Source organism: Dicentrarchus labrax, unplaced genomic scaffold (genome assembly GCF_905237075.1).
Source record: "Dicentrarchus labrax unplaced genomic scaffold, dlabrax2021, whole genome shotgun sequence".
NCBI lineage: Eukaryota > Metazoa > Chordata > Actinopteri > Moronidae > Dicentrarchus > Dicentrarchus labrax.
In genome coordinates, this window is record NW_026136715.1 from 20272942 (window position 1) to 20295717 (window position 22776).

The following is a 22776-nucleotide window of genomic DNA, read 5'->3' on the forward strand; positions in this document are numbered from 1 at the left end:
CCCATGAATGTGACCTGAGTTAGCTACAGTAAAAACAAGTTGACAAGAAAAAAACAAACACAGTGAATTCAAGATCGACCAAAACTTGGACTCTGTCTCTTTTTTGGTTTAGTGATGAACATTCCTCACATAGCTCTTCTCACCCTGTCTTGCTTGTGACAACAACTGTCGAGTTCTCAGCTCCACCTCCAACACTGTTGTAGCAGCCTTTGTGTCCTGGCTGTACACACACATGCCTTCTGTGTGTGTCTAACCACTTGTAATATGATCATATAAACCTCCATGTGAGTGCACACAACAGTGTTGACATTATTCTGGTCTAGTTAAAACATTTACATCAGTAAATCTCAGTTAGGTGAATCCGCAACTGAACCATAAAGAGCAAAAGACAAAAATACCTGTGAAGAAACACACACACACCCAATGCATTTCTGCATGTAACTTCCTTTTAAAGGAATATTCTTTGTAGGGCGTTAGACAAGAAGTTCAATACCACTCTTGTATCTTTCTGTTGAATAAACTGCAGTATAACCCGGTAAAATCCCCCAGTTAAAACACAGTGTGTTATTTTTATGCTTCAGTTAATGACCTTTAGAAGTGCTGGTAGGCAGATATTGTTACCTGCATAAAGAGCTAACTGGTTCCCCATGCTTCCAGTCTTCATGCTAAGCTAAGCTAAAAGCTGGTGTCTGAATCATTCAGTGAGCAATTTTAAATTGTTTCTTTAAAACTTGCTTGATATTTGACTGTTTTCTTCTAATTTTCAAATATTTCGAGCAAATAGAGGAATTTGACAAAAAAAAAACAAGCGTTAAGTGGTGCTTAATTATTAAAGTTATTATTATTAAAGTATTTTTCTTCCTCCTTTATCCTCCCTCACATCAACTCCTTTCCTCTTCTTATCTAGACAGCAGGTTATTGACCCACAGTCTGTCCATTTCAGAGTTAGGTTACTTTAAGCTGGATCCCAGGAGACCGCTGGAGAGAACATTTACTGTACACTAACAGACTGGATGGTACACACTCATTTTCTAGTCTTGATCTTAACACCAGGAGATTGGCCTGTTTTACAACTACCCCATTAAGTGAAGATAACATGGACAACATGATTATCTCCATGATTATCAGTTATCTTCAGCCCTGGGGCTCTATAATATATAATGAGCTATTATGCTTTCAAATGTCTGTGAAAACTGAACATGACTGCACTGGAAAGTAATTGTTGGAAAGTGTTTGGAAAAGGGGCTGGCACTTTCAAAGAATAGTCTGCAGATAATGGGAGGAACCATCTGTCTATCAGTGAACCATAGTCAAACTGACTGAAGTCGGGATAAGAACAAAAACATGTTTTCCATCAAGACAAGCCTTCAGTGCTCTTTTTTTTTTTGCTCTTCTTTCAATGAAGAAAGCAATTCTAATATAACTGATGCTAGTAGCATCTACGCTAACCTCTATGGGAGCTGCCATTGTTGTCTTATGAACAGTGAACACTGACTGGTCGGCTACCATTATGGTTGGGTTAAAAACGTATAGATTGATTTTGTGCTTTTTACAGTAGGAGTCATTTTCTCAAAATTAAAGTCTTTACACACTATACTTCAAACACACACACTGGCTCTCACAGTTAATTTAACATTAAGATTTCTTTCTCTGCAGTCTGCTTTTCCCCAGACAGAACACTGTAACATCTGTCTGTCGATCCAGTTACAAACACCGCTGGACCCCTGGGAGCCACTGGAGAAGTAATTTGAGAAGAAATGAATCTGACCGTCAGCGACAGATTGGGATAATGAACAATCAACCCTGCACATGCTTCCTAATTATATTTGTTATTTTGACTTAATTCCAGGTACATTTGTGTGTAAAGGACTTTGAACAGCAAAGTTTGGTATTTGCTTTTGGTCTTTGTCTTCCAATTTTCCAAGTATGGACTGTGGTTGTTGTTGTCATTGGTGCATTGATGTGATCTCTGTGTGTAATGCTCAGTTTCAAACTAGAACTAGTTAATGATGAATTAAAGTGTATGGTATATTTCAAATCTTCATCTCTCTATTATGTACACCTTTAATCTCATCTTTCTTTATGTGTCTGTTCTGTCTTTCAGCCTCACCCGAGTGTGACAGACAGGCCAGGTTGTGAAAGCAGTGACAGAAGCGGAATTGTGGCTCATTAGGCCTAGCACACACACACACACACACACACACACACACACACACACACACACACACACACACACACATACACACACGACTCTCAGTGATTTAGAACAAAGACCTGCCTTTCAGCCAGAGTTGGTGTGTGTGAATACATACATGATTCTGTGTGTGTGTGTGTGTGTGTGTGTGTGTGTGTGTGTGTGTGTGTGTGTGTGTGTGTGTGTGTGCACATGTGAAGGTGTTCAACCAATCGACAGACCGATTAAGCTGTTGACAAACACAGGAGACCTCTTTTTCCCATGAAAGCAAGACGCACACGCACTTCATTTTTACCTCCACCCTCAGGCTGACACACACACTTACACAATGAATGAACACACACACATTTAAAAACACACACCTCGCTAGCTATCCATGTTTCTCTGATGAAACATACTTGTGCCAAGTTCCATTCAACTTTTTTCTCATGATTCCCAGTGTGTGTATCAGAAGCCAGACCTCTTCCTCCTCCTCCTCTAACTCTCATTGTATGTGTGTGTGTCAGAGGGCAGAGGAAGGTGAGGGAGTCAGCAGAGCGGCAGTTTGACAAAGTCAATTCTTTGATGTGACAAAAGAGAAAGAGAGCAGGAGGAAAAGAAAAGGTAAGAAGAGAAAAGACGCTTGAAAGACTTTGAAAAGATCAGAAAGGAACAGAGGAGAACGAGGGAGGTGAATTATGCTGGCAATCACATTTGATCAGTGTGTGTGTGTGTGTGTGTGTGTGTGTGTGTGGGTGGGTGTGGGTGGGTGTTAAAGGGTTCACTGGCCAACCTTTGACCTACCACTGACTCATTAGTTGAAACAGTGAGCAAAGCGCAGACTGTGACCTCACTGCGGCCTGAGATTCAGGTCCTTCCTTTATGTCTTATAAAGCTGTATTGTTCCTCAGTGGATGTCTTTTTTCCCTTTCCTCTCTTTATCCTTTCCATTCTGGAAATTATTAACCCGATCTACCTATTTATCATTTCAGCCATTATCTGTCCCTCTGCTACTTCTCTAAATCTCTGCCTGTGTCACTTAAACTGGGTATTCTTTAAAGCGTCATGTATTGAGTAATAAAGGAAAATTTACTCAAAACTGATTCTTAAGAATAACCTCCCTCATCTTCCCTTTTTATCTGGCACTGACATTGTTTTCCAACCTATCTAAACACATATTTTCCGCTACTGTTTAACTTTTATTTCTCTGTTTTGATTGCGTCTGAGAGCAAACAGGCCCAGTGAACCAGTAAACTTTAATAAAGTTAAAGCCTTTGACACACACACACACACACACACACACACACACACACACACAGAATGATGGCACACAGTAGACTGCCATTAGATACACAGCGCAGTGGAATATCCCAGGAATGCCTTTTATCGCTTCTACTGAACAGGAAAATGTAGCAGCATTGACATTTGTCTGACATATTCCTCCTGGAGTTTTCTGGACTCTGTGATATTATTGTAGCTGTACAGTGTGGAAGGTCAGAGGAACACATCGAGACGGAGTGGGATTTCCCTTTTCTTGATTACTTGGATTCCTGGGAAATTGTTTCAGTAACTGTTGTTCTCCTGTGACACGAATCCCTCCACACTAATGATCTACACCAATCTACACAGTGAAAGTTAAATGATTATGTTTGTTGGTTGTCAGGAGCGTGCTACAGATTCAGACGTTTGGAGGCCACTGAGCTGTTTCGCTCAATAATTAAGGGTTAAGTCCCATCCCACTTCAAGTTTTGATCTAAATGACAAAATATGGGTGTTTTGTAAGTGTTGTTAGTAGTGTTGTTGAGTTGGTTATTCCTGCTTTGCAACTGAATGTAAATATTAGGTTTTTATCAGTTGTTTGAATACATGAACATTGCTACCATGGCCATTATATGCAGAAACCCCTGGTGTCAAAAAACATAAGCAGGGGTTACATTTCAGACTTTAAGCATTCACAGTCATTCAAACACAACATGAACCACTTTCCCCAGTCACAATTTACCAGCCAGTCAGTGGGTTTTAACTGGTGATCTTCTTTTAACTGGTGCTAACATGACAGTAAAACCCACAATCCATCACTTCTGTAGGTTTAAATATGGCTTCAGCCCTACAGTGACGCCTCAGTCAGAGCGCTGAGTCAGACTCAGTGTCTGGGTGAACTGTCAACTGTTTACTGCCACTGTCTGACTGTGTTTATGTGCATGTGTCTGTGTTTGTGTTAATGTGTCTGTGTGCATGTTAGGTGGCTTCCCCTGTGGTCAGTGGGTGTGTGTGTGAGTGATGAAGTGTTTATTACTTGTCTTAATGTGGGCAACTTGTTAAGCCCATCACATGCCTTGTGTGTATTTGTTGAGCTACCGGATAGCGTGTAATGTACTCGAGAACTCATTTTTGAGGTAGCTAGCATTGCAGTTAATTTGAATTGATATAATAGAAAAGAAACAGACCAATGGGGGAAAATGCAATATATAAATAAATGAATAAAATAATGTACAAAGATTACTTTATGCTTTATAAAATTCAGTCTGAATATCAATCAATGATGGTGTTAATGTTGACACGCAATCTACTGTTTTAAGTCACCGTGAACCTGCAAGGCCAATGTTGACATAGAGTCGAGCATTTGGGACTGCTTTATGTCATTTCATATGACATTTATATATATATATATATATAAAAAAACGCCCTCTAATCAGAGGAGGGCGGCCCACCTCCCCCAGCCTCCATTTAGACACACACACTGCTCATTTTCAAATGCTGATCAAGACTCATTATTCCTATGAGATTAAGCTATTTTTTGCTAACCCTGTGCTTAGTATTTTGGCGTGATTATTAATACTTGTGCTTTTGATGACCGTAGAAGCACCATCGGACAGCAATCTTTCCCATGATGATGATCCTACAAACTTCCCCACAGAAACACCAGAGAGTTAGCCTCTGTTAGGTGAGAGAGAAAGAGAGTAAGGAAAGTAGGAGAGAAGAAATCCAGTGGGGGAGAGAAATGTTGGCCTCTTCCAACAGAGAAACACACTTCTCTGTAATTAGGGTCAATGGTGTGAGGTCAGCTCAGTTCTCAGTGTGTGGGTGAGTTTTCACAAAGATACTCAAAGTCAAAAGGAATAAGAGGGGAGTGAGTGTTTAACAAAGGATAAAAATAACATTTCAAAGGCCAGAAGGGCAGGGATGACAACTGTCCAGAGGGAAACTCCTTTCAGAGTTTCTCTTGTATTTTCTTATCTCTTTCTCTTTCCATCTCTCCTTCCCCTCTTCCTCTGGAGCAATTTTACTAATTCTCTCCACTACTCTCCGTCTCCACTTTTACTCGCTCCTTCAAGCGCACACACATACGCACACACAGGACACACACAGAAACCTGGACACACACTCAGACAGACTCCTGGTCAGGTGAAACTGGAGCCTGGAGTTTTGTATGAATGGAGCTCGTTGTCTGTCTGCTACAGCTGTGTAATCACATTGATGAAGGGTTTGTTTTACACACACACACACACACACACAAAGAAAGACACACATACACATACATGACCGAATGTACACACACTCTCGAATACATGAGCATAAATACAGTATATATAGACTGATTTTAATCATGTCAAGGCACACTGGGGTAGCTGTTTTACACACACGTGTACATACCTACGCACACTCACACATATGTAGAGTTGGCTAATTGTGTGTGATGTAATCCTGGGTGGTCTATAGGCTCTTGGTGGCCTCTACATGTCTGTCAGTGAAGCCAAGCCTGCTCTGCCCAGACTCCATCCAGATACAGAAGATCACATTTAGACACATAATCATCACATACAGTATTTACTCTGCATATTCTTGGAAACTAAATGTTTCTCTTCTGTAGATCGAAATAGAAAATCTTGATTTTGAAACTTTTTGGCAGGTGATAAAAAGACAGAGGGAAGAAGCCGGGTGGCCTATGTTTGGAGAAACAGTCCTGAGAGCATCACAGGACATGAGTTCTTGTAGCAGCCATATATGCTGTCACTCCGGTCCTTCCCTTCTGATCTTGTGACATATTTTGTATCATTTCTTTTATCTGTTTAGTCTGTAACTCATTAACTGTATCTTACTAAGATTATGTAAGCTGTTAACACATGTTTGCAGTGGGTCAGTAAACAGATTTCCCCCGTCTAACGTTATTTTGGAAACGTGATTTAATTATTGTGTTAGTGATACAAGATGCTCCCATATTGAGAGCATAGGCTTCCAGAAGCTCGTTACTTAGTGCCAATCACTGTTCAAGAATGACTTATGAATAAATGATTGTTACTGCTAATGGTAACAGTCTTTCCTTATACTCCTTCCCATTGCTGTCACAGCAGTACTTTTCCTGGCTGAAGTCTTTGTGATGAACATGATCTCTTGTAAAGCTGTGATGTGTTTTAATCTTGGATTTGTTAACATGGCCCAGAAATCATGTTTGTCCAGCAGAAATGAAGCTGTGCTAACTGTGTTTGTCTAATTCCTTAACCAAATTAAAGTTTCTCTTTTACTTGACGTTTAAGAAACTTAAACGAACGAAAATGAACGCACACTGATTTTAAATTGCTGTGGAAAAACAAATATTTTTGGCTCAGCATCAAACTGAGCGGATCTCAGTAAGATTGAGTTTAAAACAAAAAGATTGAGGAAGTGATCTCACCAAAGGGCAGGTCCAAAAGTAGGAGTGTTGCACCCATTATTGCATGTTATCTGTTTAAACGTGGTGTTTCTGTCTTGTGATGACTCCCATGACTCCAGTGGATTAAAAGGTAGCATTGTGTTGTGCTGGATAGGAGTGGACAGTTACCTCCTCCACAAAGAGCTCCTCAGCCCTCTTAGTTAACTCTGTGTGCAATATACGAAGTCTGACGAGGAGTGATTTTTAAAAAGGATTTTATGTGTTGCATTATCGTTCTTACACAGTCATATAACCCTATTAATAATGATAATAATAAGTGTGGTCTTCACATGTTCGATTACAGAATATTCAATAAACTAATATGAGGTTTGATCCATTTCTTTTGTCACAGAACACATCACTTCAGAGGAGGGATGAAGATGATCATTTTCAGGTTCCATGGAGCTGTATATTTTTGTAAACTAACATAAAATACAGTAGAAAATGGGATGAGGTGAGATTAAGTAAAGTGAAGTGTGAAGAGACTTACAGTGATATCCTTGCCAGCCCAGTTACACTCCTCCCTCCAATCGACGGGAGCGGGCCAGTAGATCTGAAACACAGCAGGCAAGAATTTAAGTCCTAATTCATTATCTGGATTAATTTACAGTCTGCTTAATGAAAAAGTTGAAATTATTTGTGTTTATTCCCTCTAAAGTAATAATATGCCATTGAGCAATGCACACATCACATTAGGTTTGTATAAATAAAGGTTTTCATCTCATTTCCCTTCACCCTCTATATACTTCTGTCCAACTTCCCTTCCTGTCTTTCTCTTCCTCATCCTTTCCCATCTGCTTCTTTCTCCTCTATCCTCGCCTTCTCATCCTCCTTTCTCATTGTAAAGGAGGACGACCCTTACCACACCGAAAAACAGCTTGAGCTTTGGTGAATCTGCACACCCAGGTCATAAATCAAACTCGCCCATATACCTAAAACCAACAGAGGTTTAACATCTAACGCACCAAGCATGTAATTTACTCCAAACAGCTGTGAACAGATGTTTGTAGTAGGCTGTATTTTTCTTTCTATCTATGGCTTTTTGTGTGTATCTATGTGTTTAAGTGCACTGTGTGTTTTTGTCAGTGTGTACAATACATATAAATGTATTTTTCGCTTCAATGTGTAGGCTATATTAAAGTCCGCGCAAGTGTGCTTCTATCATGTAGACTATGACTATATTCTAAAGGCAAAGGTTATCATTTAGATATCAATCACAGCGTGTTTTAGATTAATTTAATCTCAGTCCAACACTTGGATTTTATACCTTTGTCCAATAATCCCACATTTCTCTTTCTTCTCTTCTTACATGTGAGGCTACGGTACTCACTTGAGTGGTCTCAGTACAATCCAGTCACTTTCAAAAGGGCATGTTGGTAAAATGTGTCTACACATTTTTTATGTTTTTCTTTCTGCATTGCCTCAAGGTCCACATAAAAACATAAAAAAATCATGAAGTGTGTGTGGCCTGACTTTGATAACAAATAAGTGATTCTTAGGAATCAGATAACATGGCCCTGGTTGTAAATAAAAAAGACTTCCTTATTGTGATCACTTATAATCACCTTGTAATTAACACTGTTAATTACTGTTTAATACTCCTTTGTTTTATTTCACATTGTTTTAATGGACTGCATTGTGTTTTACATTCTCATGAGCTTAGGGTGTTTTAAATCAAAGTGTTGAAACCTTAACCAACAAACTGTTTTTTTTCTGCTGTGAGGCAGTAAAACATATTTATATTAAGATTTTATGTGTTGTCTGCCCAACTAAAGTAGTTCCTGATTTATTGTGTTTTTTACTGATTTTGGTTCTGACCAACCTTGTGTTCCTGCTTGGCGATGTTGTCTAATGATAGCGACAGCAGGAAGTTCTTGGCGCCCACAAAGAGACGGCCTCTCTCCTCATCCAACAGCAGGGCGCTGAAGCAGCAGGACCGCTCCAGCTCGAACCTCCGCACTCCATGGAACTGCTGCAACTCTAAAATCGCACAGATAAACGGGATTATATAATGACACCCCCCTCAATCTGTTTTCTGTTACATGTTGCACCCCACAGGCAAACTCTCTGCTATTTTAACTCATGTTAGGCTGTCAACAATTAGGCAGAATACAAAAAAACCCTCTATTTATGGCCATTATCCATATGTTTATTCTTTTGTGAGTGAGTCTTGAATAAAACGACAAAGTAACACTAAACAATGACCTAAGAAAGACTTCAAAATAACCTCAAGTCATCAGAGTCTTCAGATCCAAATCAGATAGTTGGCCACAGGGCGGCAACAAGTCATGTGGTTGATAAAGCAGATTACCACTTAATTTTAGTATTTAAATAACATTTCTGAGTCCTAAGGCCAGTGACTTGTGAACACAAAAAAATCCCCTGACAGTAATGACACTATATTGGTTTCAATGGAAAAACTGAGTGTCTTTGCTGTTTCCAAACTGGCAAGAACAAATTCTAGGGGAACAGTGCCCTGGAAAATTCTGCTTGTATTTGTAAACTAATGCTGTAATAGTTACCCCAAGCCAGCGGAAAAAAACGTGTTCTTGGCCTGAAAAGCAGAAGGAATAATGGGACTTCACTGCATCCTCCCCTGCTGGCCTGGCTTAAACCAGGAGCTTACAAAAACAAGGCCAAGGCCCTCTTTGCTTAGACATTAAAATGGCTTTATTAGTCTGCCATTGTTCTAATGGGAATTTATAACTTTATTTAAGACTCTGACGCCACCCAACAACCGCCTGCATGACATCAAGACTTTAGGTCTGCTGCTCTTGTTTAATATTAATGTGCCATTTTCAGCAAATGTGCTATTATTCAGTTTCACCATACTGTGGTGACAATAACCTTAAGCCCAAAGAGGAGACTAAGTGTATTGACCCTTTTTCTAACTACATTTATATCAAAGTGCCTTTGTGTTAGTTCAGTCTGCTGTTATTTTTATCCTTTTTCAGTATTATAGTTCACATGTTATTTGCCAAAAGAAAGACCATCTTTTAAGTCTTTGACTTAAGTAACGGATACATAAAAATTTACAGCCACTAGAGGCCCTGTGAGGCTTTAATGCTCAGTACACACGAGAGAAAAAAGTGCTGGGTAGATGACAAAGTCAACTTTACTAGGACTTTTAATACTACTAGAATGGGATAAAAAGTTAAAGATAAATTGTGATTCATTAGCATGTTAACATATTCATTAGTTAGCAGTTTATCATGTTACATGTACTATTAAGCAAGTTAGTAGGCACAGATCTAACAGGCTAACGTTAAGTGTGCAACATACCATATGGTAGCATGATCCTGCACTAATGTTTAATATGTAACATTTAATATATTAATGAGATAATGTTATGTTTATCATGTTAGTTCAAATCCTAAAATTAGCATGTCGTCATGCTAACCAGACAGACAGACAGACAGACATACCAACTGACTGACCCACTCACAATGTCATCCCTTAAGCTGCACTGCTAGGGTAGCTAACAACAGTTCCTCAGGGACTTGAATTGCCACATCAGAGTTATTTTAATGACCACCTACTTGCTCATTATCCTTCTTATTACTTAGCTTATTATAAAAGACGAATTAGACATTAGAAATTGCCCTACAGGAAACCCGTTCATCAGCCAGACAGACTGCTTCTGTTTGTTGTGTTCCACTTACCTGCAGGCTAAATACAATTTAAAGTCATTTCAGTAATGCATGAGGTCATCAGGGTCTCTTTTAGTCCTTCATGTGTCAACTAAAAGTAAAATATGCTGACACAGTCCTCTCCTTTACTGTATGCTACATGTTACCTTCAGCAAAATTAAAGGGAGCGCATAGTATCGCAGCTGGGCAGACGGCCTTCAGCGAACCTCACGTCCTTGTGAGTTAGTTCAAGCTGTAATTGCTGGCTTTCAATGATGGAACACATCCCTGGTTTATGTGGTTATGTTGGGCATTGAACAGCCTTATTTTAACTTACAATGCTCAAGATGAAACACAAAACCCTGCCAGTGTGTGTTTAAGCCGTATGTGTGTGTGTGTGTGTGTGTGTGTGTGTGTGCATCTGTTGGTGTATGAGTATGGCTGTGAATCAGAGCAGCCACAAATTACGGCTGGCTACTGTTCAGGACTGTTTACTTTAAAAAGGATATGGCAGAACCTCACATGAAAAAGAGAAAGTGTGTGTGTGTACACCCACTGTAAACAGCATAAAGTATTTTATGTGCATTGGAAGAGGCAAAGACTCACACATGTACACCCACATGAACAAACCACCACAGAAATGACTTTCTGCCTCAAAGCTTTGGTTTGGTTACCTTTGTATGAGAGCTTCATGCGTGGTGAGGAGGAGGCTGAGGAGGAGGAAGAGGAGGAAGATGTAGATGAAGAGGAAGTGCGGGTCATGGTGCCAGAGGAAGCATGGGCGGCAGCCAGACCCAGCAGGAATAGAGAGCTGCACGTGACCATCATGGCCGCCATCATCATCATCATGGTCATCATTTTGGAAAACTTCTTCCTTTCAAAGGTTGCTGTAGAAAATCTGAGTTGGAAATTGATTGATTGTGGTTATTTAAGTGGATTATGGATTAGATTCTACTTTGCAGTAATGCCCTATATGCATATATTCTACCAATATATATATAGATATATATATATAGTCCACCTGCCTTTGGACTGGTTTGGAAACCCAACACAGATCTTCCCTCTTGTTGTTTGCTTTAGCAGAGCTTCAGACTTTTCCAGTCTTCCTTTCAAGTTCTTAATTATCAGTGTACTCTTTATAATGTCCTCCTTGGTTCTGAAGAGTTGTCTTGGCAGATCCACTGCTCCTCCCGTGAAGGACGACCAAGTTCACCTCTCACATCCAAGACGGCACAAAAACGTCACACATGGGCATAGAGACCTAAAAATAGAAACAGAAAGGAAGAGAATTTAGAAATGGACATGACCAGCATATGCATGCATGTGCCAGGGATACCCCTGCACGCACACACACACACACACACACACACACACACACACACAGTGGCGTCTGAGGTATATTTAGTGAGAGTCTGATTGATGCCCCTGCCAGGCTGTGTTAATGCCAGCCTCCATTATGGCAACAACACTATAATCTCTTCACATTACAGAAAGTCTCAGTATCCAAAATACACACACGGTGTGTGACCACGGTGATGAAGACTGTGTGTGTGTAATAGAGATATGCCGTGCCCAATGCCAAGCCAAGCACAATATCGCCATGTCCTGTCTGCCAACACAAAGTGGCTTCCCCCTCTCTCTTTCTCTCTCTGTCCCGCTCCCTCCACACTGGCAGACGGTGTCACCAGAAGAGATCCCTTCATCACTGAGGACTAATGAGCCAACAGTGATGTGGATGGATGTATGAATGGATGAGTGCATCGTTGCTCAACAGAAAGTCACTAGGGAGTGAGACTAGCAACACAGAGCAAAAACTTCTTTGTTTTTGTAATGAGATTTGGTGTCAATATTGAATTACACAGTAGTAGATATCCCAATATAATATAATTATCTTGTTTTCATGGCTTTTATAATCTGGATGGGGACTTGCTGTCCATTGAGAATGGTCAGGGAGTATAGAAAACCAGTCTCTACAAAGTTATTTAAGAACTAGAGTCAGATTTAAAATGACAGCTTTGTTATTGTTTCGGAAAAATCCCCAATAACTTGGTGCCTTGGCTGTGAGTGTGTTGTTGTAAACTACAGCTCTACCACAGCAGGAGCAGGAATGAAGTCACTGCTTTGTAAACTTACTTGTATATAAATGTTGTGTAGTAAAAAAAGTGTTCAAGGGACACACACACACACACACACACACCTCTCTTTCAGTACTTTGGACTCTGTGGTCAGCTGTAACAATAAAGCCTTTCAGTGGAACCAGTCTCCTTTATTATTTTACACCTCACACTTGGCACTCAGTCAATGACAGGCAGACAGTCCGCTTTTCCCCCTTTCACTTTCAATCTTTGCTTCTTCTCCCCCCTCCTCTATCACTGTTCTTCATCTTTTTACAGAGTTCCTCTCTGTAAAAGACCTCTTTCGAGTCTTGGAGTGTAATCAGCTGCTTGGCCAATATGAGGCTTAACTCTGCTGTGTACTGCAGATCGGATCTGTCTGTAAGTGACTGGGGCCATATCTGACATAAAACACCTGTTACTATCTTTCTTTATATTTATTTATAATAAGAAAAACGCTTTTAAGAAGCTTTAAAAACCCCATGTGGACAAAATTGGCCCAACAGCAGCTTAAACCTGGAACACTTGCACTTTCCCAAAGTTAGCCAAAGCATTGCTACTGGAGCTGATTCTCAGTCCAGATTGGCCCAAATATGCACGCCTAAACTTCTCCAAATCAGCCATAAATATGGGTTAAACCCAAATTGCATTTCAGCTTCTGGTGATGACAGTGCGCCAACACTCTGCTGCTATTATTCCAACTCTGCTAGTGATGTGGTGGGCTTAGAGAAAACTTGAATATAAGGTTCCACCTGTCTTATGAGAGTAACTACAAGTGGTGGTACAGTGGTGGTAAATGTTAATGTTAATGTTAACGGAGGAACTCAGATTTTTGATGGATGAACTCTGAGGATTTCTTGACTTAAAGATCCAGGGTGAACCACTATGTTTCTACAGTAACCCAGAATGCTCTAGATATGGCCTTTTGGGTTTTCTTACACACTTGGAAGGCGAGCAATATTTAGTTAGTTGCAATCTGAAACTTTACTGCCAGATGCCACTTGATCTTACACACTGGTGCTTTAAATTGATGATCGATGACGTGACTTGAAGTTTAACAGACTCCTCCAGTTCTGCTGACAATGGATAACTGAGTGAAGTTTGGTTTTGAAACTGGCTCACTAACATCATCTCAACTATCTTTTAAGCATGCTACATTTTTAAATATACCCCCAAAATTATCCTCATTTGCTTTAAGCTGGGACATCTTTATATTAATTTCCAAATTCCTGGCGCAAGTACAGCTGAAAGCGCCAGTGATCACATTTAAACAGACATATACACAAAGATGAGTATATATACACAAGTTCTACACACACATACACACGGAACAGTCCAGGCTGTTGGCACAGAGTTTTATGAATAATGGAGCTATTGAGGCGTGGAGACAGGAGAGCTCTCATAAGCTCACGGCTCCCAGGCCACAACACAACAGGACAGAGCTGAACAGGAACATAAACTCCCACATACCCTGCAGTATGTAAACACACACACACACACACACACACACACACACACAAAACCACTGATGCACACTTGTGAATGAACAAAACCACACATGCAAGCTTTGGACAGCACACGATCTGCCATCCTCTGCCACAACTCACTTTCAGAAGCGCACAGAGAGAATGAATCATCTGCGATACTTTTACAACTCTTGTCTGTTAAGCTCAGGTGTGAAGCAGAAAACACATTATTTATGTAAAATTCATTAATAAATTGTGTGTTTGCTTGTGTGTATGAGGCAGAGTGAAAGACAGTGTGTGTGGTCAAGGTTCTGCACAGAGCTGCAAAGACGCTGCAGTGTTTAAAGGAGAAAGACGTCAGTGCTCTCGTCAGCTGCAGCTCTGTGACACACAAACAGAAACACACACACATGCACGCACGCACACAGTTCACGTCACAGTCCCTAGGAGTGACATGAGCAGTGCTGAAGCCTCTACAGTCCTGTCGGCTGCTATAAAAGGAACGGCCGGTCCTATTGTTCCTCTGAGTCTCCCCGAGCTGTGTGTGTGTATTGCAAATCTGCCATCATGAGTCGTAGAGAGCATCATTGTTCCTCGCACATCCTTGTCTCATCACAGAGCCCTGAGCCACACACACACACACACACACACACACACACACACACACACACACACACACACACACACACACACACACACTCGCTTACTTATATGAAGCATGTATAGTCATCTACAAGCTCCCACTTCTCAGCACTTAGGTCTGGAAACACACAAATGTGCACACACACACTCACAAATACACAAACTCCTTGCATGCTCCATAATGCATCTTAATAAAAAAGCCAGTGGGCCCGCTGACACTTGCATTCAGTTAAGCTTCAATAGACATGGAGCAGCGGCATGCCAAGAGGGAGTGGATTAAAAATAAAGACAGAGAGAGATTCTTTAGAGGGGGGTTGGAGGGGGCAAGCTGCCCTGTCAAAAACCAGCCTAAATAGACATGGGCAGACAAAGCCACCCGCCTCCAGGGTGAGACAGGTTTTTCAGAGTGGGGTTAGAGTGCAGCCCTACAGTACAGCACACAATAATGAATGAATGGATATCAGCAGTTTAAACCTGTAGCCCTCCACTACCACAGATTAGAGAAGAGGAGAAGTAAAAAGAGACACTGGGCGTCTAATAGAGAGGAAGCGGCAGAGCGAGATACGAAAGGAGAGTCAGAAAAGGGTTGAAAAATAAAGCTATTAGAAAGAAAGAAAGAAAGAAAGAAAGAAAGAAAGAAAGAAAGAAAGAAAGAAAGAAAAAGAAAAAGGAAAGGATGCACAGATGGATGGCAAGGAGGAATGGAAGGAAGGAAACTGGGAGAAACAGGAGGAAGCAAAAAAGGTTAAATGAGATGAGAAAAAAGAAAGAAAGAATGGAGAGAAGTAGGTATTCAGAAGGTGGCAATGTGTGATAGGAATAAACCCAAAAGAAGGAGGAGAGGGGAAGGCAAAGAGATAATGAGGTATAGGTGAGAAAAAGGTGGGGCAGAAGAACAGGAGGTGGAGGAAGAAAGTGTGATGTGGGGAAAAAGTTGGAGGAAGAACTATGGATGGAGCAGTGAGAAAAGGTAAATGAAGGAGAGAGGAAAGGATCATTAAGAATCTGAAAAGGGCAGGGAGAGAAAGAGAGAAGTATGTAAGGAGAATAAAAGAAAGGGAAAACTGGAGGTTGAGATTGTAAGAAGAAGTGAAATGAGGGACAATGATGTGAAGAAGAGGATGTGGAGGGACAAAGCAAAATATATACAGACATTACACCAGTCCTGTCCCACAGAAAAAGAGAATGCGAGGGAGGGAGGGAGGGAGGGAGGGAGGGAGGGAGAAGAAAATGAGCGAGGCGAGAGGTGGGGGAGAGAAAAGAGCCAATTGTTTCGCCTGCAGGGAGAAAAGAGTTCTCCTGGCCTGTGACCAACAAGTCTAAGCCTCCCTGCGACGGAGAAATGAAAGGAGAGAGGGATGGATGGAGGGAAAAAGAGGAAGGATTAGGGGGGAGGGAGGGCTCTCAGCTTTACAGAGCAAAATGACTGAAACAGCAGGTTACTGGTGGCTTTAGCACCAGTCTGTCTGATGGGGGGGAGAGAGGGTGGAAGATTAAGCAAAAAATATGAAAATCTAGTTTATTATACAGATCCTCACTGATCGAAATTCTTAGGGGTATCTTGGATGGTATATTTGTGTGAAACAGACAAAAAAAAAGTAAGTGAGAAAGGTATTCACTTGCCTTCTGCATTTCTAAGGGGAAGGGAAATTGATGAAGAGGAGGAGCAGGAGGGAGTGGCAGGATGGATGCAAAGGGTGTGTCAGATTGGACCAAGGAGAGAGAGAGAGAGAGAGAGAAGAGGAGGGCTGGTCAAGGTGGGTTTAAGTGATAACATTTAGTGTAAAGTGTTTTAAATCTATGTAACCACATGACAAAGAGTTACTGAACTGCTGCATTCTTATTGATACTGTGTAATTTCAATGCTAATAAAACACATCTGAGATGCATTGGAACTGCAAGCACATGTTTCTTGCCCCCAACTGTTCTCATTCTGGCAATTTACTGCTATATTTGAATCAAGTTCATACATTTCTTCTGCAATAAATTTGATATGCGTACCATAACAAGTGCTCATAATATGCAGTATAACAGAATGCTACGGCCTAATGGTGTGTGCGTGCACACTGTGTATTCATCACACTGTCAAGGCTAACCTCCCATCTGGGGACAATTTTTGGTTTGATCCCCACAAGGTTAACCATTTATGTTAGTGTTAAGGAAGGAAATAACAACTGGTTTAGAGAAAGGGTTGGTGTTCATGTAATTGTGATGGTTAAGGTCTGGGAAAGCATCCAGGGACTGAATGTGAGTCAGTTTCCTCATCACAAGTGCAGCAAGTGCAGCAACGATGCAAAAAGTTGGGAAAGTTGCTGTTTTGATTCAGCTCAGATAAAAATCTGCTAGGCTTGCGGGTCTGATTGCTTCATTTCCATGAAAAAAAAACACATGAAAGCAGAAAGCCTTAAATTTGCAGAGATAAACAAGAGAGGAAGAGCAGGTGATGCAGGGCAGTGTAGCCGCATGTCAACACTCTGCAGACTTTTGCAAACAATTTCTAGAGGCAGAAACAGAATGCAGCAAGCATGTAATAAATATTTCTTTTACAATGGGTACAGCTGTGATTGGTTATTGGTCTGAAGCATGAAATCTTTTTGCTTTTGCAGAACAGAGGGCTGAGCAGCGCCTCATTTCCCCTGAAAACTAGAAAAAGAAACAAACATTGATAAGGCGGACCACCAATGATGAGAAAGAATTCAGTTCAAACTAAAAGGAAAGTATTATACTGTTCTGTGTGATATAAATGACCCATAAATGTTATTCATTTAGAAAATAAGAGCTACGGGGATTTACAGACATGCAAAAAGTAAAAAGCTCAGTCATATGAAGGTTCGGAAAAGAATTTATAAGCAGGCTCTCTACCCAATGTGGCTTAGCGGTACAGTCTTGTTTTCAGTGGAAGGTCTCGGGACAAAGCTGGTTACAGGAGTAAATGGAAGTTTCACACACACTCACACATACACTCGACTGGCAAAGTAAAGCAGCTGTAAGCCAAAAGTGACTACCAGTCTTTATGGGATTTAAGCTGAAAAAACAAAGTGAGACAGAGAAAGCGAGACGATCCGGGGCTGGAAAGCCTTGCTGTTCTGAAAGACACAGAGTGAATGAAGGAGCCAAGGAGGCTACAGCGCTCTGCTGGTCGCTGGTACCGAGCCATCTGGCCCAGCATCATGAATGGAAAGTTTCCCAGCCTGCGAACCCATGGCTAGTATTTGTTCAGTTTGGCTAAATTATTCTCTCTAGTCAAAGACCGGTGTCCAAAATGCAAAAGTTGTGCACTGTGCCAAGTCGGAGTTGTTTTATTCATGATTATAGATATCTTTTTAATCTTTAGGTTAATCTATCAGTTTAGCCTACACAGCGAGAGTAGGGAGCGTTGGCTGGACTAATATTATAACGGAAGAACTGCTTTGCTATAGTCATAAGGAGGCTTAAACCCCTGGTCTGGTCTAACAACCTCTGAAAAAGGAGACAGTGAAGGAGCCACTAAGGCGAGGGCAGCCTGCTGGTAGCTGGTAGCCAGCCATTTGGCCGTGTTAAACCCAGGAGCAGCAGTAAGTCAGGACCTTACAGAGCATGCCTCTGGTCTCCTGACTGGAGCTGCTCCAAACAGCTCTCTGAGGGAAGACAACTTACTCTGCTCTTGTGAATGAAACAACAGAGTAGAATTCAACCTAACTCTCTGAAGAAGAAGCCCACATGTCATCAGCATGACTTGTAAATTTAATATCTGGGTTTGTAATGGCTCAGGAATAGGGGGATCAGGTCACAAACACAGCAGGCTGAGTAAAACATGAACTTTATGGCTGAACAGGAGTTATTATTTGGTCATAATTTCCTCTCTGTGCAGTATGCCAACCAAAGTTACTTTGTGATTGAAAGTTTTGAAAGATTTTTCCGACCAGATCAGAATCATTTTTGGAGTACACAGTGACACAAGTATGTTATTTAAGTGCACACCACAAAACTGATTATAGTATACTATTGTAGGGAAACCCCAAAATATTTTTGGGCCACATCATTATCCTGATTGTAATTTAAAATGAAAACCTTTCAGGGATGTGAGCTGTGACCCTAAATGCTCCTGACTGGACCGCGGTCAACATGAACTCACCTGTCCATCCGTTTCCAGGGGAACCAAATTCCAAAAGAGTTCAGAACATTCCGAGTCGGGATCAGTGTCCACCTGAGCCCAACATGCCACTGACAGCACTGACTGTTTCCATAGTTACTGTACTGATTTTTTCTGTTTGACTGCTCATGATCTTTCTATTGCAATAAAAAACAAAACAAATGTCTGTATATGAGATAAGCCCTCTTGATTATATGCTCACAGTATAGAGAGTGCTGTATACACACCTACACACACTCACTGAGCTCTCGTTATGTGCTTGCACTCATTCTCAGGCTTGTGCATGTCTAAATTCAATGAGAATACATAGAAAAGTTATTCTGGAGGCAGGTGGAAACAGCTGATGTTGAATCTTGAAAGTCCATAAAGTGTGGGATAAATAAAAATTAAGAACGAGGCAGGTAGAAATTCCTGTAAAAAATATTTTCAGAAAGCTGTGAAAAAAGTCTTGAGTAATTCCAGTGATGGGAATGGTGCCTGGAGGGCAGAAAGAGAGCAGCAGCAGAGTCCCACTTGGTGTAAAAAAAGTCCAGTGAGTCTTAAAAGAGTCCAAAAAGCAGCCGGTGTGTGAGTTAAAAAGCAGCGCAGTGAGATCTGAGTATTCCCCTGTCTGCAGTCAGCTCCACTGATGAACGGCTGCACTCCAGCTCCACTTAGAAAAACACACAACCCAATGCACACACATAAAACTCTTCTTAACACACACACGCGAGGAGTTCACACACACAGAGTTTTCACAGGAGCTGAGCGGAGTGGAAGTGCTCAGAGGGAGAGCAGGCAGGAATAATGGACTTAATTCAAGAGGGGGGAGAGAAAGAGAGGGAAAGAGAGAGAGGGAGGGCTTGCAGAGAGAAGGGAAAGGTGGGAGGTGAGAGGAGGGGAGTAGAAAGGGGCAGGGACATGCACTGTGTTGTTCTTGGTGTGTGTGTGTGTGTGTGTGTGTGTGTGTGTGTGTGTGTGTGTGTGTGTGTGTGTGTGTGTGTGTGTGTGTGCGTGTGTGTGCTACTCTATATTTTCATTGGTCTTTACAGTCCATCATTGTGATCAGTGGCTTTAATTATCGTCTACTGAGACTAAATACAGCGGCAGAGAATCCCTCCACAATACACACTTGTGACTTGGACTCCGGTTAGTCTTAAAAGGCTTGTGTGACTTTGGGCTGTCCCAGCTCAAACTTGACAGTTGTAAGAGACAATTGTAATCAATCCAGAGATACTGTTGGCAACCTCAAAGTTCTGTGCTAGAAGAGAGAACCGACCTGTCACTGTGTGATTGCCGCTATGAGCCACATCCACAAACCAACCAATCAAAATGTGGCGTGATAGGATCCTATTATGCCGTATTTTGTAATAAAAAGAAACATATGCCTAAAGTTTGTATTCAATTTTGCTGATTTTTTGAAAAACAGGACAGCAATCAAATAAGACCAGCTTGTAAATGCACTTCCATCCAAATGTTTTTATGCACATTTTTAATTTGCTACCAAAAAAGTGTGTGGAAACGCCAGACGTTCAAAGAAAAGTTGACATTTCTCAAAAGGTTTTTACTCTTGGTGATGAAATGCAATAGAAACTGACTTAATGAATAAATAATGACGTACATGAAGCATGTTACTTCATGTCCACGGAAGCTCTGGTTGTATTTTTTTAAATCTACATCATCATCTTCTGACTCACCTTTATTTGCACATCTGACACGCCTCAAAACTGATACAGGCTTACATAGATTGCAACCAAGATTTTATTGGACCCATCAGTGTGTCATAAGACAAGCCAATATCCCTGTTGTTGCACAGTGTACAGAGGCCTCAAGTCACAGAAATGAGGCTTGAGACTTGAGGCGTAACTGCTGTGAGACGTGACTTGACTAGAGGCGAGACTTGACACTTACTCTGACAGACTCATAACTTAAAAACCAGCTCTGAAATAAGAGTATTTTGATAACAGAGCAGTTTGGATAAAAATCACTACAAACACAAACAGAGAGAAAAAGAGGGAAAGATTTCCCGATTATGAATGTATGCTGGTGTGGACAGCATGTATGCTGATAAGATACTGTAAATACAGTAATTGGAATACTTTTATAACATATGAGGGTTTACATCATCCTCTGCACTCATCAAAGTTGAAGTATGGGTCAGCTATTCATGACAGCCCGCCCCTGACAACATGAATGTATGAAAACCAGATTTAGAAAAGTCATTTAAGTGCCAGGGTGAGGATCTTAAAGTTTAGCAGTGTTTCACATGTGGTTGGACTTATAGTTATATTTTAGCCAAAAGATTTTGAACATATCAAACACTTACCCCTGTAGATTTGCTAGGTGGCTGTAAATGTTAAAAAAGAAAGAAAGAAAGAAAGAAAAAGAAAAGAAAACTTGCTGTAGCTCAGTCTAATTCAGTCAGCTACAATGTATCCCTTTGATGACACATTTTCACGAGGAAAAAGAGTATCAAAGCATCCATTCAATTTGTCAACAACTCCTGCAGCACAAGCCGCTCCTCTACTGTAAACTCATATGCTCAGTACATTAACACTAGGAATAGGAGAAGTATAATTCATTTATATATAAACATTGGGTTGGCCCAACTTTATACTAAATGATCAGGCTTTGCAGACCATGTGAGCAGAGCTGTACACCAATCGCAGAGTGGGCTTTTCATGGACCAAACTCCAAAATGTTTGTTTACCACATCAGCCAGTTAAGTAGTACAATTACACTGTGTGTGTGTGTGTGTGTGTGTGTGTGTGCTCACCTTTTCCCCTCTTCATTCCAATGACAGGTGCAGTGCTGTGCCTGGCAACCCTGACATACACACACTCACGCACACACCGACACAAACCCACTAAGGGTAGGGTCTCCATACAGAGAGGTCATGGGTCTCACATTAGGGGGTTCACTGCAGTATTGTGTGTGTGTGTGTGTGTGTGTGTGTGTGTGTGTGTGTGTGTGTGTGTGTGTGTTGTCTCCAAGTTTGCCTGCATTTTTACACACAATGCACACTTGCTTTCAGTGCTCTAAGCACTTTCATGCAGATAGGCATGTGCACAATTAAAGCTATAGTGAATGTGTGCATGTGTGTGTGTTTGTGTTTGTGCTGCGCAGTATGTTTTCAGCTCGCTACTCCCTGCTGACCTGTCTGTCATAAACCAGTCTGATGTCTCTACAGGCTGCAGAGTGAGCACTGTGATCCTGACAAAGGCTTTTGTCTCAGCTAAAGCCTCTGTGCTTTTGAAACAGATGAGGGTTCAGTTTCCTTATAGCCTCTTAGTGGATCTTTGTTTTATTACAAGTCAGTGAAGTGAAATGATCTTTAGATTGCAGTGAGACTGGTGTCTCCCACATTGGAGTCTCCCCCTGTGGTCTTTTGGTCTATTTATTATTCCATTCAGGTTTTACAAAAACAGATATACTGAAGAATAAAATAAGTCATCCTGACATTGTAGCAATTGGCACACCTAGAATAAAATAAGTGCAGTAATTTAACTATGTTGGGTGAACAACTCTTAATCAAGAATATTTGTTGTCGTAGCTCTTGACTCCTGACTACAGTCTGATTTACCAACTTTAACAATGGTTTACAATATATTTTGTACAATATCAGTGAAGAGGGGAGTGTCAGTCTGTAACTCTTATCGCAGGAAAGTTTGGACTTTGACTTTGGCAGATTAGCTTGAGACGTACATCAGTTTTATATTTACCTCACATTGTAAAATACATTGTGCCCTATAACAATTCCTATACAGAATACTTAACCTTAAATGTTCAATAACTTGTTACAACATTGGGCTGGGTTGATCCTCATGGTCAGACCTCACTGATTTCATAAAGTGATAAATTGATATTGTTGTTCTGAATAATAAAAGGAGTGTATTCTATTATTAGACAGGTAACGATTCCAAAATGCTAGTACTACTCACCCTAGAGCTG

The 22776-nt window shown here is 40.9% G+C and overlaps 1 protein-coding gene across 3 annotated transcripts in view; it reads right to left on the reverse strand.

Annotated features, from left to right (window-relative positions):
• The window catches only part of sema3b (sema domain, immunoglobulin domain (Ig), short basic domain, secreted, (semaphorin) 3B), a 71217-nt gene that overhangs the window by 13299 nt on the left and 35142 nt on the right, over positions 1-22776 (reverse strand). For 2 of the 3 annotated variants that reach the window (XM_051424465.1, XM_051424467.1), the window contains 4 exons: positions 11518-11753; positions 11167-11390; positions 8686-8843; positions 7354-7416 (listed from right to left, as the gene is read on the reverse strand). In XM_051424465.1, coding sequence (XP_051280425.1) covers positions 7354-7416; positions 8686-8843; positions 11167-11350 — 405 coding nt within the window. In that variant the 5' untranslated portion in view covers positions 11351-11390; positions 11518-11753. Of the gene's footprint in view, positions 1-7353; positions 7417-8685; positions 8844-11166; positions 11391-11517; positions 11754-18828; positions 19626-22776 lie in introns of those variants that run through there. The other variant, XM_051424466.1, reaches the window with a different exon arrangement.